The sequence below is a fragment of the Glycine max genome, chromosome 7 (genome assembly GCF_000004515.6).
Source record: "Glycine max cultivar Williams 82 chromosome 7, Glycine_max_v4.0, whole genome shotgun sequence".
NCBI lineage: Eukaryota > Viridiplantae > Streptophyta > Magnoliopsida > Fabales > Fabaceae > Glycine > Glycine max.
Window position 1 is genome coordinate 34,584,812 of NC_038243.2, and position 14,630 is coordinate 34,599,441.

Sequence of the window (14,630 nt, forward strand, 5' to 3'; positions counted from 1 at the left end):
CGTGGAATGTACCTGGAGATATACCCGACATGGACGACTTATTAGGGGTCGATTTACGTCATGATTTCTCTGCCAAGGCTGACCAAGTGGATCAAAGGGCGAATCCTAGAAGAAGAAATCCTGATAGGGCAGCTAGAAATTGGGACTGGCCATGTGGGACTTCGTCGCGGCATCACAGACATAGTGATGATTGATTAATAATGAGTTTACATTTTTTCCGCATGGTTTAACATTTTCATGTACTTTGTATTATTTTTTTCCATGTGTTTCATATTGTCATGTACTTTGTATGATTTTTTTTCATGTTAATTTTATATTATTGTCACTTCAACGTTTCAATCTTATTGTGCAATTCTTTTAAAATAAATAAAAATAAATAACCATAATGTTAATGACACATAAACCAAAAGTGATCTCTAACGTAATTTAATGACCAAATCAAAAAAGAATTAACCAAATCAAAAAGCATTTTAAAACATTTTAGGATTTCAAAATGTATTTTAGGTGAAAATGTATTTTATTGAAAATGTACTTATATATACTTCAAAAAGAGAGAATAATAAAATATAAAAAAATAATAAATAATACTAATAATAAAAATGAAAAAAATTTAAATTTTTGATAAACAAATTAAAAAATATACAATTTAGAGTGTATAAAAAATAATCTTATTGAAATTTTGGGGTGGGGGAATATAAAAAAATAACAAATAATACTAATAACAAAAATGAAACAAAATTTAAATTTTTTATAAACAATATAAAAAATATACAATTTTGGGGTGGGGGTGTGGGAAGAGGCTGGGGGTGTGGGAAGAGACTGGAGGGTGTGAGAAGAAGAGGCTGGGGGGTGTGGGAAGGGGCTGGGGGGGTTGGGGGGTGGCGCCTGGCTGCCCTGCGCTAGCCGTAGCGCCTGCAGCAGGGGCGCCACTAGTGGAGCCTGACCCTGGGCGCTACCAAAGGCGCCCGTGTCAGGGGCGCTACCTGCTGTGCCACGTGGCACGTGCACAGTGGAGGCGCCTGTCTGGGGGCGCTTTGTAATAAAAAAACAGACCCTCCAGAAATAATTTCAAAAGAGTTCCTTTTTAGTAAATAATTTGTAAAACTGCCCCCTTTTAGTGTTTTTGCCGCTTGTCTCTATCTATTTTTGTCATTGCCGGTTGCTACTACTTTGACGTTTTGTTTTTTGTTTCAATTTCCTACCTTGTCTAGCAATTGGCAGTTGACAAAACTAAGCATCGATCCCTGCAGATGAAAAGCAACTTCTGACTTACATTTTAGTTTGTTATTTATTGAATACTGTCTTCTTTTTTTCTGCATTCAAAAACTAATAACAAAATATTTTTATTATTTCTGTTTCAAAATTTTAAAACCAGGAAAAGCAAAATAACAATTTTATAACTATTAGTAAACCAAAATATCTAAACCATATCTCTTAAATGAAACTAGCCCTAAGTTTTCATGGATCACCAATGATTATGACTCATTAGTGCACTTCATTTATTGGGCAAAAAGTTAGGCTTAAATTTAATGATTCCAATCCATTGGCAATGCAACGCAACAAAGCTGTTTACGCATCCTTGTATGCGAACCCATTAAGCATGCATGCATCAAAATTCAAACCACCATTTTTTTAGTTTCATTTAGATACCAAGTCGGTGTAAAATAAACATCCAATAAAATATAACCATTTTACAATGTGATCTATTCATTAGTATAACTATAATATAGGGACAAAATTAGCGTTGTATAAGATGTGTGTAAAAAGATTCTACTAACCATGCTTACAAATTAAACTCCCAAATTTCTAAACTCCCAAATTTCTAAAGAGCGGACCGCAACCCATCAAATAGATGCTAGACTTTCATTGACACCTTAAAGAGTGCAACACTCAAATCATTAATCTTATCACTTATCTTTCTTCTCTTTTTACGAAGTTTAATGATTATACACTTATCCTGTCATCCCATTATACGATTTTTAAGTAATTATTATAAAACTTAACAAACTTATCATGAATGATAGATTGTAATTAAATGACGGGATAAAATTATTTCACACTATTAATGTATGACCCTTATCTCCTTTATAAACTATCATTTTTCAAAATGAAAATAACCTAACATATGACCATATGACGAGAACAAAGTACTAATTCCAAGGAAATGAAAAGGGAAAGGCAACCACTTCATAATATAACAATGACACACTATCAATACAAAGCAGCATGTAATCATGAAAGGACCATTGACTATAAGCAGGAATGATCCTCACAACATAAACTTTTTCACAGAATCCTTCCCTTCAGATGTGAAATCTTTTCCTTCCAGATATTCCAAACCCTTTGAACAACCCATGGCATACTATATATATAAATTGATCAGAGAAGTCAGTTTGCATTGTCTGCCAGCAGCTCATATTGCATAAACTATTTCTCCACTGCTATCAATGTCGAGGTCGGGATCGGTCTCTAGGTCCTCGTCCATGTCGTCGTCATCAATGTCCAAGCTACCAGTAAGATACTGGTTGAGAGACTGAGTTCCGGCTGCAGGAATTGTAGCCTCACTGATTATCTGCATGATTTCTTCAATGCTCTGCATTGGTTGATCAGGCTCCTCAAATTGCCTGTTCATCGTGTTCTCAACCATGAGATCGGCCGGCAGGTTCTTCAAAAACCATTCGTGGTTTCGAATCTCGGGAATACTTATTCTCTATTTAAAACAATATTAGCCTCCAATTGAAAGTTGATGCCATCATATTTCAGGAAAGAAAGAAAGAAAAAAAAATAAGAGGAGCATGCCTTGGAATTGAGCATTGTAGTTCCCAATAAATTTCAACTAATAATAGATAGTGTATTAGTAATAGTGTGTTAGAAAGAGTATTAGAGTGTGTTGCTAACAATTTTCAGATTATATAAATATCGCACATAATTTTCAGATTAAAAAAAAAAACTGACCTGTGCAGGGTCTGCCACAAAGATCCTAGAGATTAGATGACGGCACTCAGAAGATATATGAACATAATCAGGAATTGAGTACTGGACTTTCAAAATCCTCTGCAAGCATAATCCAACAGTTTAAGAAAAGTAATTCAATATTATTACTACATTGACCTAAAAATGGTGCAGTAGGTTACATGAATTGTCTTCCGGAAATTTTTAGGTTCCTCTGGATCCTCAAAAGGATATGCACCCACCAACATGACATATAAGGTCACCCCACAAGACCACACATCTGCAATCTGAATCATAGTAGAATGGAAACATCAATACAAGGCATTACTAAATAAGAAAAAAATGCATAGCTAGCCAGGAATCTTTTGCATTAACATCTAATATCTAGTTTCTTGTGCAGGAGATAAAGCCTAATGTTACTCACAAGCCTATTTCTAACCGTAAATGAAAATTTGATAAATGTTATTCACATTTATCAATCTTTTCTCTTCAAGATTCACAACCACTCAGCTGAAACTCACATTGAAAAAGGAATGAGAAGCAACGAGCCTTTCACACTGGGGAAGCTATAAAAGTGACAATCCAATTAAACCCCTAGTCATTGCAGAATATATCATTCTAAGCTTGTTCCCAGGCGACACCTTGAAGTTTAAGTTGATTGTGTCTTTCCTGACATTAAGTTCAAAGATTCTACAGGGCACGGAACCAATTAACAACTGGTTGTCGTCGTCACAATTTTAAAATTATGATCTGAGTTATATTGTAGTAAGGAAAACAACAAAGGTCCACATATGCTAACAAATACAGCTCAATGAATTTTCTTCAAGGATAGAAGTTACATAATACCTTGCCGTCATATTCCTTCTTAAGCAAAACTTCAGGAGCAATGTATGCAGGGGTACCGACTGTAGATTTAGGTTGTGAATGTAGCACGGAGGACTGCAAAAGTAAGACAGTCAAGATTTGTGTCACAGATATTACAAATTAATCCACCAAAGGCAAAGGACATACAAAGAAATATTCTTGATCTTGGAGTAAAACAATTTTGCAATGAACTTTCTAAACAATGCCCAGTTCAAATGTGATTTCAACAATCTGGAATGCAGGTAATATAAGCCTGAAGGTACTAACAGATAAAACAGTATGAAGAAAGAAGTATACCTTTGAATACCCAAAATCACAAATCTTCAAACGAGGAGCTGGACTACCATCCAACAATGTGTTCTCCAACTTCAAGTCACGATGGCATACTTGCTTTATTAAATAAGATAAATAGACATTCAAGTCAGCAACTCATTATACCTATTGTAAGAGTAAAGACTAAAGATGCCGAACTTATGTACCATTGCATGACAGTAGCTAACCCCTGATATAAGTTGTTGGAAGAAGAAGCGTGCCTGCAACAAAACATAATAGGCATTAATGGTAAGCAGTAACTGCAACAGAACTGCAACAAAAATGCATGAAAGGAATAGAAAAGAACCTCATCTTCACTAAACCGTCCTGCATTGCATATCCGCTCAAATAACTCTCCCCCAGAAGCGTACTCCATCACAATAGCCAAATGTGTAGGGGTTAATATGATCTATACTTGCAGAGAATGAGAACTAATTAAAATATATCTCAGTTATAGGTAGGAGGAAATAGGCTAAGGCATTGGATGCGTACAGAGTTCAGAGAACAAACCTCCTTGAACCTGACAATATTGGGATGCCTCAGTGATCGGTGATTTATAATTTCCCTTCGTACATTTTCATCTATCTGTTTAGAAGAAAACACGGTTGAGCTCAACATCACATAGGGAAATCCACATGCACACAACACAGTTTCTTTCGAACTTCAATTAACCTACCCCACAGCTTAGCATGCAAAATCCAATGAAATTGACTCACATGAACTCCAGAAGAAATAAGCTTCCTCATACAGGGGAATGGAGGCGTACATGTGGCTTATTGAACCAACACAACACATTAGTTATACCATTAGTTATAAATTCTCATTTACTATTCAGAAGTTCTGCCATCAAGCATACTGTAGCATTTTAACTTCAATTTAACCACCGCAACAAACATTTAGACCCAACAACAACACATATCATTATGCCTTTGAAAACAAACAGAGTTCTAGGGTATCTTATTATGTCCACTAATTCGCATAAGAGGCAGATGGGGGGGCACCACCATATTAAGATCAATAAAATAGGTAGAAGAGGAAAGCAAAAACTAGGTTCACATTCAACTAAGCATCCTCTATTACCCCAAAGGGCCTCAAATTCCATCCAAAAAACAAGAATAACAAAATCAGTACACACAGTTAGATTAGGCAACACGTACACATCTCAAAACTTGAAAAGACTGAAATCAACATGTACACCCCCATTAATCACCATCACCACTTTTAGCACCATATCCAACAGACAACCAAAACACCACCACCAAAACCACAAATCAATTATAAGTTTATAACCAACAAACAATTCAGCTGCCAAAAATCCCACCCACACAAGCACGCGCGCGCACACACAAAAACCAAAACTTTACAACCAGCAACAAAACAAGAAAAGAAAACTTAATTTAGTAAAAAAGAAAAAGGAAAAAAAACAAATAGAAACAAACCTTGTCACCTCTCTCAATATACTTGACAGCAACAAGCTCCTCAGTGTGCTTGTCTCTCATGAGCCTTGCCACCCCAAAATTCCCAGACCCAATATCACGGACCAGCTCATACTTGTCACTGTCATGCATGATCGGCATATCCATTCCTGGCCCAACAGTCATAGCAGAACGATCCATATCCACCACCCCTTTTAAAAATCCCACCTTTTTTTTCTTTCTATTATACTATTATGCAACAAAAACACCAACACCCCAACAAAAAAAACCTTAACTTTCACATTGAAATATCCACGACCCAGATCAGATCTTTGCAAAACAAAACGATGGTCGATGCTGAAAAAAAGAGACTGCCAAGTTAAAAAGTTACTTCAGCTTGAGCCCGTGAAAAAAGGTTGCAACTTTCACCAACCAAACCAAATGGGGATATTTTTTTTTTCTTCTTCTTTCAGAGCTTGCAGTGGTTGAAGTTGAAGTAGAAGTTGGAAGTTGCAGTTGCAGGTGCAGAGGGTCGGTGATAGGCTCGTGAAAGTGTGAACCAGAACGTGAACGTATCGTCTCGTTGCTTTTCCTTTTTTCTCTCTCTCTCTTTCTTTCTTACACCAAAGTTTATCTTTTTGATTTTATCCAAACCTGAGAATCTGAGATGCATGAGACAGCAAATTTTTAATTTTTAATTTTTTTTTGGCTTTGGATTTTCTTTCTTTTTTGTGCTTTCAGACTTTTTCAGCAATACCAATGATGATGATGAGTTTAGAGAAGTATTTATTTATTTGTCACTGAATCAGTGAAACGTGTGATCCACAAACTTAGAAATTAAGGTGAACCTTTGGTATTTTTAGTTCAACTAAGTTACTACACCTTTGTGTTTAGACTTATAGAAAAGCGTGATGAATGACATAATTTTAGTAACACATTCTTCTTTTTAGTATTTTTAATGGAAGTGGATTCTCTACTAGGTGTATTTATATAATAAATTTATTCATTCTAAATCTTTTTTAAATTTTAATTTTAATTCTTTATCCTTTTTTATCCGTAATTTTAATTATATACTAACAAACATTTAGCTAAAATCTTAAATCTTAAACCTATTACATCCTACAATACTACTAGTAAGCTTCCTTGATCGTAAGAATCATGTCAAAAAGCCAGCATTTACTGACAAATATTTTCCGCAACGAGGAGTTCGAATGTTAGAACGATCACTTTTTAATCGAATTTGAGAAAAAATAAAATTTGAACAATCAATTTTCTATGGTTAAGATTACTAGATCTATGCCTGCATTTATACAATTAGATACAAAATTATACATTTTTTAAACAGGTTCAAAACCTAACATGAAACAAAACCACATGAAAATTAAGTCTCAATCAATTTGGAAACCCAAAAATCTTTCAAAATCAGCTAAAATATACACTTGAGACTTATTTTTAATGTCATTTTTATTTTATTTATATTTCTTTTTCTCAAACATCAATTGCATTTCATAATTTTCATATAAATAAATTTAATAGGACAAATTTCATATCTTTAATCAATAAAAAATAATTCAAAACCATATCCTAAAATTAATACAATCAATTTTTTGAAAAGTATCAATGTGTTATAAAATAATTTTTTTTCAACAAAATAATATATTATATATATATATATATATATAAATGGTACTGGAAGCACCAAATACAAAAATAATTAAATAAATTATATTTATATCCCATTTGTTTTTCTTAAAATGTATTTGATACTTTTCTTTCTTTATATTATTTTTACTTTTGTTTTGTTAACATTGTTAAGTAACGTTTTCTTAAATATGTGATGTGAGTAAATGAAATTATCTTAAAATTTTTATTATATTCATATCTTTTATATTTTTTTTCAAATATACTAAAAAAAACACATGGATACAAATGTAATTTACTCAAAAAAAATTTCCACAATCAACGCATGACTAAAATACTAGATAACCTTTAACAAATGACTAAAGTACTAGATAACCTTCAACTTCCAATAGCTGAACAAAAATATATATCCCTCCAACAATTTCTAGTACTGCCCTTAAATATACTATTCCAACCCCCCACCAAAATATTCATTCAACCAGCAACATCACCCCTCAAACCTGAGAGCCCACCCACACTCACCATTACAGCTTCACTTTCCCACCTCTAATACATGCCACATGATTGCCACTCCAAAGCACAAATGAGTGATTAAATCCCCGCTGCTGATGATATAACCATGACCAGGATTGAAATTTTATATACTTCATCAGTTTCAGTATGTTCACTTCAATATTGTTGAAAATCTTGTTATTTCTAGCTCCCATATGCAAAAAATTACTGCACACCATAAAATTTGCCACATCTCACTTTCTTTCCTACATGAAATAACATTTGCAAATTGCTTGAAATGGCCCGCTAAATCTCCAATTTTGAGAGTAGAGAATGTTGGGGATATCCAAGTTTAACATCGTAGCCATATTTGCCTAACCACCTTGCACAATAAAAACAAATGTTGAGTTGATTCAAAATCAGATTGACATGTACCACACATCAACTCAACCTCATCAGTCATAACATTGTGTTTCTTCAAATTGTCCTTATATGGTAATGGATTCTTGAGAGCCCTCCACACCATGAATGCCACTTTATTTGGTATCTTCAACTTCCACAACAAAGGAAAGGTGTCGTTGACTTGCTCCCCGTCACCGGCAGAAATTAGCAACTTGTATGCCGAATTAGTAGAGTACAATCCAGAATCATCATGTCTCCATCTTCAAGAATCTGTGGCGTTCCTCTTATCTTTTAATAAGGGATCAAATTACAACCTAAAATAAAGTTAAAGGACCATATGAATAATTTAAGCTAAATTATAATCAAATTAATATAATACCAAGCTAGTCTAATATACGGATGACACAGTATTTATTGGGGAGATGACCACTAATAATGTGGTGGTGATTATGAGTACATTGAGGTGTTTTAAACTTGTGTCTAGCTTGAAAATCAATTTTCATAAAAGTAGATTTGGTAGATTGGTGGGAGTGAAGGAAGAAACTATGGGAAGATTTACAAGATATTTGAATTGTAAAGTTTTGCAATTCCTATTTGTTTACTTGGAAATCCCAATTGGTGTCAACCTAGGAGAATGCAGACTTGGAGCCCCATCATTAACAAAGTATCAAAGAAATTCATCCTTTGGAAGCACAAACATCTAAGAATATGCTTGATCAATTTGGTATTTTCTTCACACTTTAAAAACATGAGAAACAAAGACGGTGAATTCACAATGGTTTTATCAAAACAGTCGTCGATACAAATGACATTTTTGTAAATATCAGTAAAATTATAATGATTTTTTTTTTCAATGACGTCAAATTTTGAAATAAAAAAAGTTCTTTGGAAAACCGTACTTGAAATCCCTAATTCAAAGACAGTTTTCAAAAACGTTTTTGAAGCTCAAGTATTTTGGCTTTTATACTCTTGCCATTTCTCGGTATCTCACCCTGTCTCACTAGCTCGCATCCTCTCATAGTCTCTTTGCGCCCTCTCTCGCTCGTGTCGCCGACGAAGGTGTCCAACGCCGCTGTTGAAGGTGATCACTGCCGCCGTCGAAGGTGTCCAGGGCAGCCGTTGAAGCTTCCTTCCGGAGAAGAAGGTTATTGGTTACATATGGGTGACGATTCTCGCACCATTGAGAACACGAGGGAACACGACGAGACCGTTTGCAAGCCCGACGATGATGAGGTTTTGAACTTTTATTATTAGGGTTTTATTCTGATTTGTGCCTTGTGATTGCAAAATTTGTGATTTTGTGTTACTGATATAGTATTATTGTCCTTAGTTTTAATCCCTAGTGGTTCTCCGCCTTTGTCTCGTACAGGAACCAGGCTATAACGCTTCAGGTTTTGCTGCCGCCTCTACACCAGGAGAAGCGAAGCTTGGTGTCGTGTCGCCATTGATCGAAGGCATGCCGCTTCCGGTGTTGGTAGAGGTGTCTCACTGGCTGGCGGTGGATGAGGCTTATGGGGTCGTGGGTCTGAGGCTGATATTTCAGGGCAGAGTGAGGTTGAAGGCTGGGGCCATCAAAATTGCGCACTACGGATTCTATGTTAAGCGGAGTTACACCCTGCGATGTCGATCAATGATTATCATTTATATAATATGACCCTCCTCAAGCTACCTATATCTTGTTTTGTTTCTGTCTTCAATTCACTGTAATAATGTCCTGCTACTCTTACTCTCTTTTATTTTTCTTTTCTAATCAGCAATTATATTTAGAGCCATAGGAGTTTGAGTTTTTTTTAAGGGGTTTGTTTTTCCAATTGAAAGAATTTCCAAGTCGCAGTGTCAAAGGTTGTGTTATTAATATTATTTATTTTAAGGAACCAGCAGAATGTATTTGTGAGTTTGCATTTGGGTTTGTATAAATTCAGCACCTAAGACTGGTGGTGAGGTAAGATCAAAATAAAACCCATCCTCTTGGTCACCTTCATTTTACTTTGTAATCCTCCGTTTCCTTTTTCTTAATTATTTAATTAGAACAATTTAATTGTGAGTTTGTGACAACTGACCCTTTCTCTGTGTACATAGTTTTAATGTATCACGATCCATTAGGTAGCAGCACCTGGCATTTGAAGATATGATCTCTTGGATGCGAGAAGGTGGCCAGGTAAGATCATGATATTTTTGTTACTTTAATGTGTTCTTTCATGTTATTTTGCATAAGTTTTAATTTGGATTTAGGTTGGGATATTTGATGCCACAAACAGTAGCAAAGAACGAAGAAACATGCTGATGAAATTGGTTGAAGAAGATGCAAGATGCAAGGTAGTCAAAGATGGCACTAAAATAAGTATATGATATGACAATGATAAATTTAGTTTTTAACTCTTATGATCCATCTTTTCGTGTTTATGTTGTAGATAATCTTTTTCAATTTTTCCTAATTATTGGGATTGTCAGACCAAGAGATTAGAAGTAAAATTGATTATGAGTTCTACAATAATTTCTTATTTTTTATACTTGAAGATGATGCGACATTCTTTACCAAATGCAGTACATTAATCTCAAATGTTGATCATTACTTATGAGTTCTACAATAATTTCTTATTTTCTATATTAACTCAGTAAAGTATCATTCATTTTCAAATTTGAAAGGTCGTCCCTTTGGGCACAAGATGATCAAGGAAACCAATACAATCCATTGTTGCAGAACCTTAGCTTTCAGCAGCAGAGCTCCACATTGAATGGACGTACACCTCTGTCCTCTGGCTTTGCAAATTGTTCGGTATTGAACTCTGCTACTCTGGGGCTTTCAGGTACTAGGTTCAGTGGAGGATCGACTTCACAAGTGTTTAACAACCAAGCGCCTCAATTTGCAAGCTTTTAAGGTATCATATTTTTCACTTTGGCATTTTATTTTCCCTCTATGTGATGCTAACAATATTATATGTGCCTATGTTAGCCATGCCATTTTTTTATTAACTAGGCTATAGTATATATGTTAACATTTATTACCATTACTAGTCCTGAAAGAGCACCGGGGGTACAACAACAGCAAGTGCCCCCTCTTTCTGTGAACACATTAATCACTCCACAATGTGCTGGCAATGACCTTGCAGCCCTAGCTATATCTTCATCTTTTAGGTATCTATGATTTCTTAAGAACTTTATAGCTTGCATATACCATGTTGGGAATTCTGATTGATTTGCTTTAACATTCAAAGTAATAAACATCTTTGTTTTTGAAGATATGGGTTGTTTGGAACTTTGATTGTCAGAGCAATAGATTTTCATAATCAAATTATGACCAAAAATCATTTTTTATAGTTTATTTTGACCAAAAAATATTCTTTTTTATATCAATTCCTAATAAAAAAAATTTAATTTAAAGGTTTCTTAAATTGACTCACCGTAAGAAAACATTCATTGACTAATCCTACTTTTACTTTAAATATGGGTCTTAAATAGTATATGACTGTACCAAATCCAATTCCGGAAGCAAATACGCTCCTAAATAGTAGCTATATCTTGTCCTGAAGACATGTATTTATGTCGAGCACTACACGAACATTTCAGCTATATTTAACTGCAATTTATAATATCTCTACTTTTAATTTTAAACTTTGAGTTTAATCGTTTTACAATATCTCTACTTTTATTTTTAAATTAGATACATGGTTGGTGAAAAAGATTGTGACATTATTAATTAAAAATTAGTAAATAATCTATATATTAATAGTGTAAAATATTCGTTACTGTATTATTTAATCATAAACTGATATATGTATGATATATTTTTAATTTTTTTTTATAAAAATAATAAATTTAGCTTGCATAGTTTCAAATATCCAGAACAAGTTACTGGTTGGTTTTGTTTATTTGGCCTTAAACTCCTGTGGGGTTTGACATTTGGATTCAAGCTCAAGGTCTTTTGCCTCATTGTGTTATGGCCTTTTTTTGTTTCTTTACAGCTTGGGGTGTTTGGTGTTTGTTCTTCTTCTTCTGATCACCAGTTCTTGTGTTTTTTTTTTCTTCTCGATTTGAATAACTGGTTACAACTTATTTGCAATTAAATGATCAGGGTCTTAAGCATCATACCCTGACTTTTTCTTTTTTGCTCAATTCATCAAGTGATTCATGATTCAATGTTATTTCTTCTACGAGTACTATCCACGTAATGAATGCTCCACTCTTTGCCAATTCGTATAATGTTTGACACTGTTTCATCCTACCTTGATTTCATCAGGTATTTGATCAATTGTGGTGCTCATTTTTTTACGGGTCAACATTTTTCTTCTCTTAATATGATAAAGGTTATTGAGTAATTATATTTGAACAATGGATAGAAGCAACATTAATCTGCATTGCGAAGTGCAATTTATGTCTAATCGTTGTCCTTTTTATACAAAATTTGTGTTTGTGTTGGAATGGTTCAATCTAGACTATCACTATAGGATTAACTTGAATGTAACTTGATCCCATTTTGTGCTGAAGTTTCAGGATTGGTACATAATATATCAGTATGCGGGATAGTGAGAAGAAGTTAAACAACAAAGGATCTAAAAAATCCAGGCCTTTGAAGGTGCATAAGAAGGGACAAGGGAAGAAGGAAGAAGTGAAAGTGGGATCAAAATCTCACACAAAAACTGCTTGCACTGATATATCAAGGAAGAGAGTTATCTCTTCTCTCAAGGTCAAAGGGCCACGTAAGGAAGAGAGTTAACTGTGGAGAAGGTTGGAAAGGTCATATGTATGGGATACTTCTTAATTGATTTTTCCTATTGTTATTATAAGAAAGAAAGGTATGCTCTATGTCACTTGAAATTTATCACATGAAAAATTTAGGGGACCATATCATTTAAAGGAATTATAAGTATATAAATGGTTGGTTTATTTAGTATTACTTAAATTGAATTTGGCGATATCAGGAAATTTTATGTACTCTTTTAAGTTGAATTTTTGTTTTCCATGAAAAAATTGATGTGGTATGCTATATGGTTGATTATAAACCAGGATGGTTTTCTTTCTCCAAACATTTTTCATGGAAAACAGCTTGCGGCAATGCAGTGTGATCTTATCCAAAAATAACTATTAGCTATTTTATCTTAAAAAATGCACGTTACTTAAAACTTAAGAACAGAAAGGTTTGGTGCCACATTTTGATCTCTCATTGTCCAATTTATGCAAGTTTATTTTGTCTTCCACTATTTTTATTTTATTTATTGTTTTAAAAATATAAAGAAAATAATATTTTTAATATTTTTATTTTTATTAAAATATACATATTAAGATGGTTCTCTCTGAAAAATTGTCTTACAATGTTTATTTTTTAAGATAATTTATGAAAAAATCATTTTAAAATCCTTATTTTTTATTTTTTTTAAAAAAACATTCTAAGACGGTTCTTCTAAAAATCATCTTAAAAATTTACTTTTTAAAACAGTTTTTGAAAAAATAGTTTTAGAATTCTCAATTTTATATATTTTTTTTAAAAATAGCATTCTAAGACGATTTCGGGGTAAAACAGTTGTAAAAAATGTATTGTTCTAAGATAATTTGAAAATTGTCATGGAAAGTCTTGTAAAAAATCTCTCATAATATAATCAATATTTAATTAATCTTTCCTTAAACATGATCATTCATTAACACCCTTTCTTTCATAATCATAAAACTGAATCTTTACGAAAAACTTGATTAATACTTGAATGAGTGAAAAAGATCATAACAAATGTAATAAAGAACAAAATTTTGATTAAATTTAGAAAATAAACAACAACAACTACTACTAACATTATTTCATCAATTAAAAACATGATTATATAAAGTTATGATCTTTATTAGAGCTTGTTTTTGTCATTGATCCATGCATCAAAACAATGATCTCTTCAGTAGGTCCTGATTTACGCAACATGACAAAGATTTCTTCTGGAGATCGGCCAACCATTGCATACAACTTGATAGGACTTTTAGAACTAAAATGTGAAAAGATGAAAAACATCTTCCCCGCTTCATTGTCGTCTTTAAGCTCCATATAATCATACTCAACACAATCATTACCTAAATATACATGTTTATGGTAAAAAAAAACCTCAAATAAGCTTCTTCCACCTCTTGTGACATCTATAATTGCTTCCCTCAAAGTAGCAAGAGACATTTCCTCACTAATTTTTATGAATTTAAGACCATTAGGACATTTAAACAATACCCCCTTAGAAGTTGATACCACATCACTATCATAATACACAAGAACTACTCCCTCCATCTTCAATGCAATATGTTGAAAGATCCAACACAATGTATTTAGCTTCCTCTTACCAATTGTATTCATTATCATCTTGTAGTATTCTCTCGTGAGTCAATTATCAACAACGACCAAGATTGCACCGACAAAATGGATTGTTCAGATTGCATCGAGGTCTACAAGGACACTATTTGCTTGTCAGATCGTCATAAATATGATTGTTAAATCACACTATATAATAGAATCATGATTTCGTTTTATAATTGAGGGGTGGAATCAAATAACACAATGGAAATACAATTTCGTTGTGTTACCCCACT

At 33.5% G+C, this 14,630-nt stretch overlaps 1 protein-coding gene and 1 long non-coding RNA gene across 10 annotated transcripts; one reads left to right on the plus strand and one right to left on the minus strand.

The window, feature by feature from the left end:
- Positions 1-2,165: 2,165 nt before the first annotated feature.
- Positions 2,166-6,307, minus strand: LOC100786389 (serine/threonine-protein kinase SRK2E). 9 transcript variants are annotated; one of them, XM_041017165.1, is made up of 10 exons: positions 5,935-6,290; positions 5,568-5,792; positions 4,639-4,713; positions 4,436-4,537; positions 4,296-4,349; positions 4,114-4,206; positions 3,799-3,891; positions 3,135-3,239; positions 2,956-3,054; positions 2,166-2,730 (listed from the first exon to the last, which is right to left on the minus strand). In XM_041017165.1, exons 2-10 carry the CDS (start codon positions 5,742-5,744, stop codon positions 2,704-2,706), a joined length of 825 nt encoding a protein of 274 aa, XP_040873099.1. In that variant the 5' UTR covers positions 5,745-5,792; positions 5,935-6,290; the 3' UTR covers positions 2,166-2,703. The 9 variants fall into 9 exon arrangements, with proteins under 9 accessions (XP_040873099.1, XP_040873095.1, XP_003529248.1 ...); XM_041017161.1 differs by having other exon boundaries at positions 2,166-2,710; positions 4,621-4,713; XM_003529200.5 differs by having other exon boundaries at positions 2,166-2,710; positions 5,568-6,307.
- Positions 6,308-8,962: 2,655 nt separating this feature from the next.
- On the plus strand, positions 8,963-12,859 carry LOC100787283 (uncharacterized). Its single transcript, XR_415243.4, has 5 exons — positions 8,963-9,311; positions 9,448-10,236; positions 10,311-10,394; positions 10,725-10,957; positions 12,564-12,859. It is a non-coding gene; the product is annotated as an uncharacterized lncRNA (long non-coding RNA).
- The last annotated feature ends 1,771 nt before the right edge of the window (positions 12,860-14,630 follow it).

Bases quoted from the DNA above. Each gene is read 5' to 3' on its own strand.
- LOC100786389 (XM_041017161.1), bottom strand. From the start codon at position 5,744: ATGGATCGTTCTGCTATGACTGTTGGGCCAGGAATGGATATGCCGATC. The intron at 3,055-3,134 runs GTAACCTACTGC...TTATGCTTGCAG, and splicing joins ATTTCCGGAAGACAATTCAT to AGGATTTTGAAAGTCCAGTA. The intron at 2,711-2,955 runs GTCAGTTTTTTT...TGTTTTAAATAG, and splicing joins TTGTGGCAGACCCTGCACAG to AGAATAAGTATTCCCGAGAT.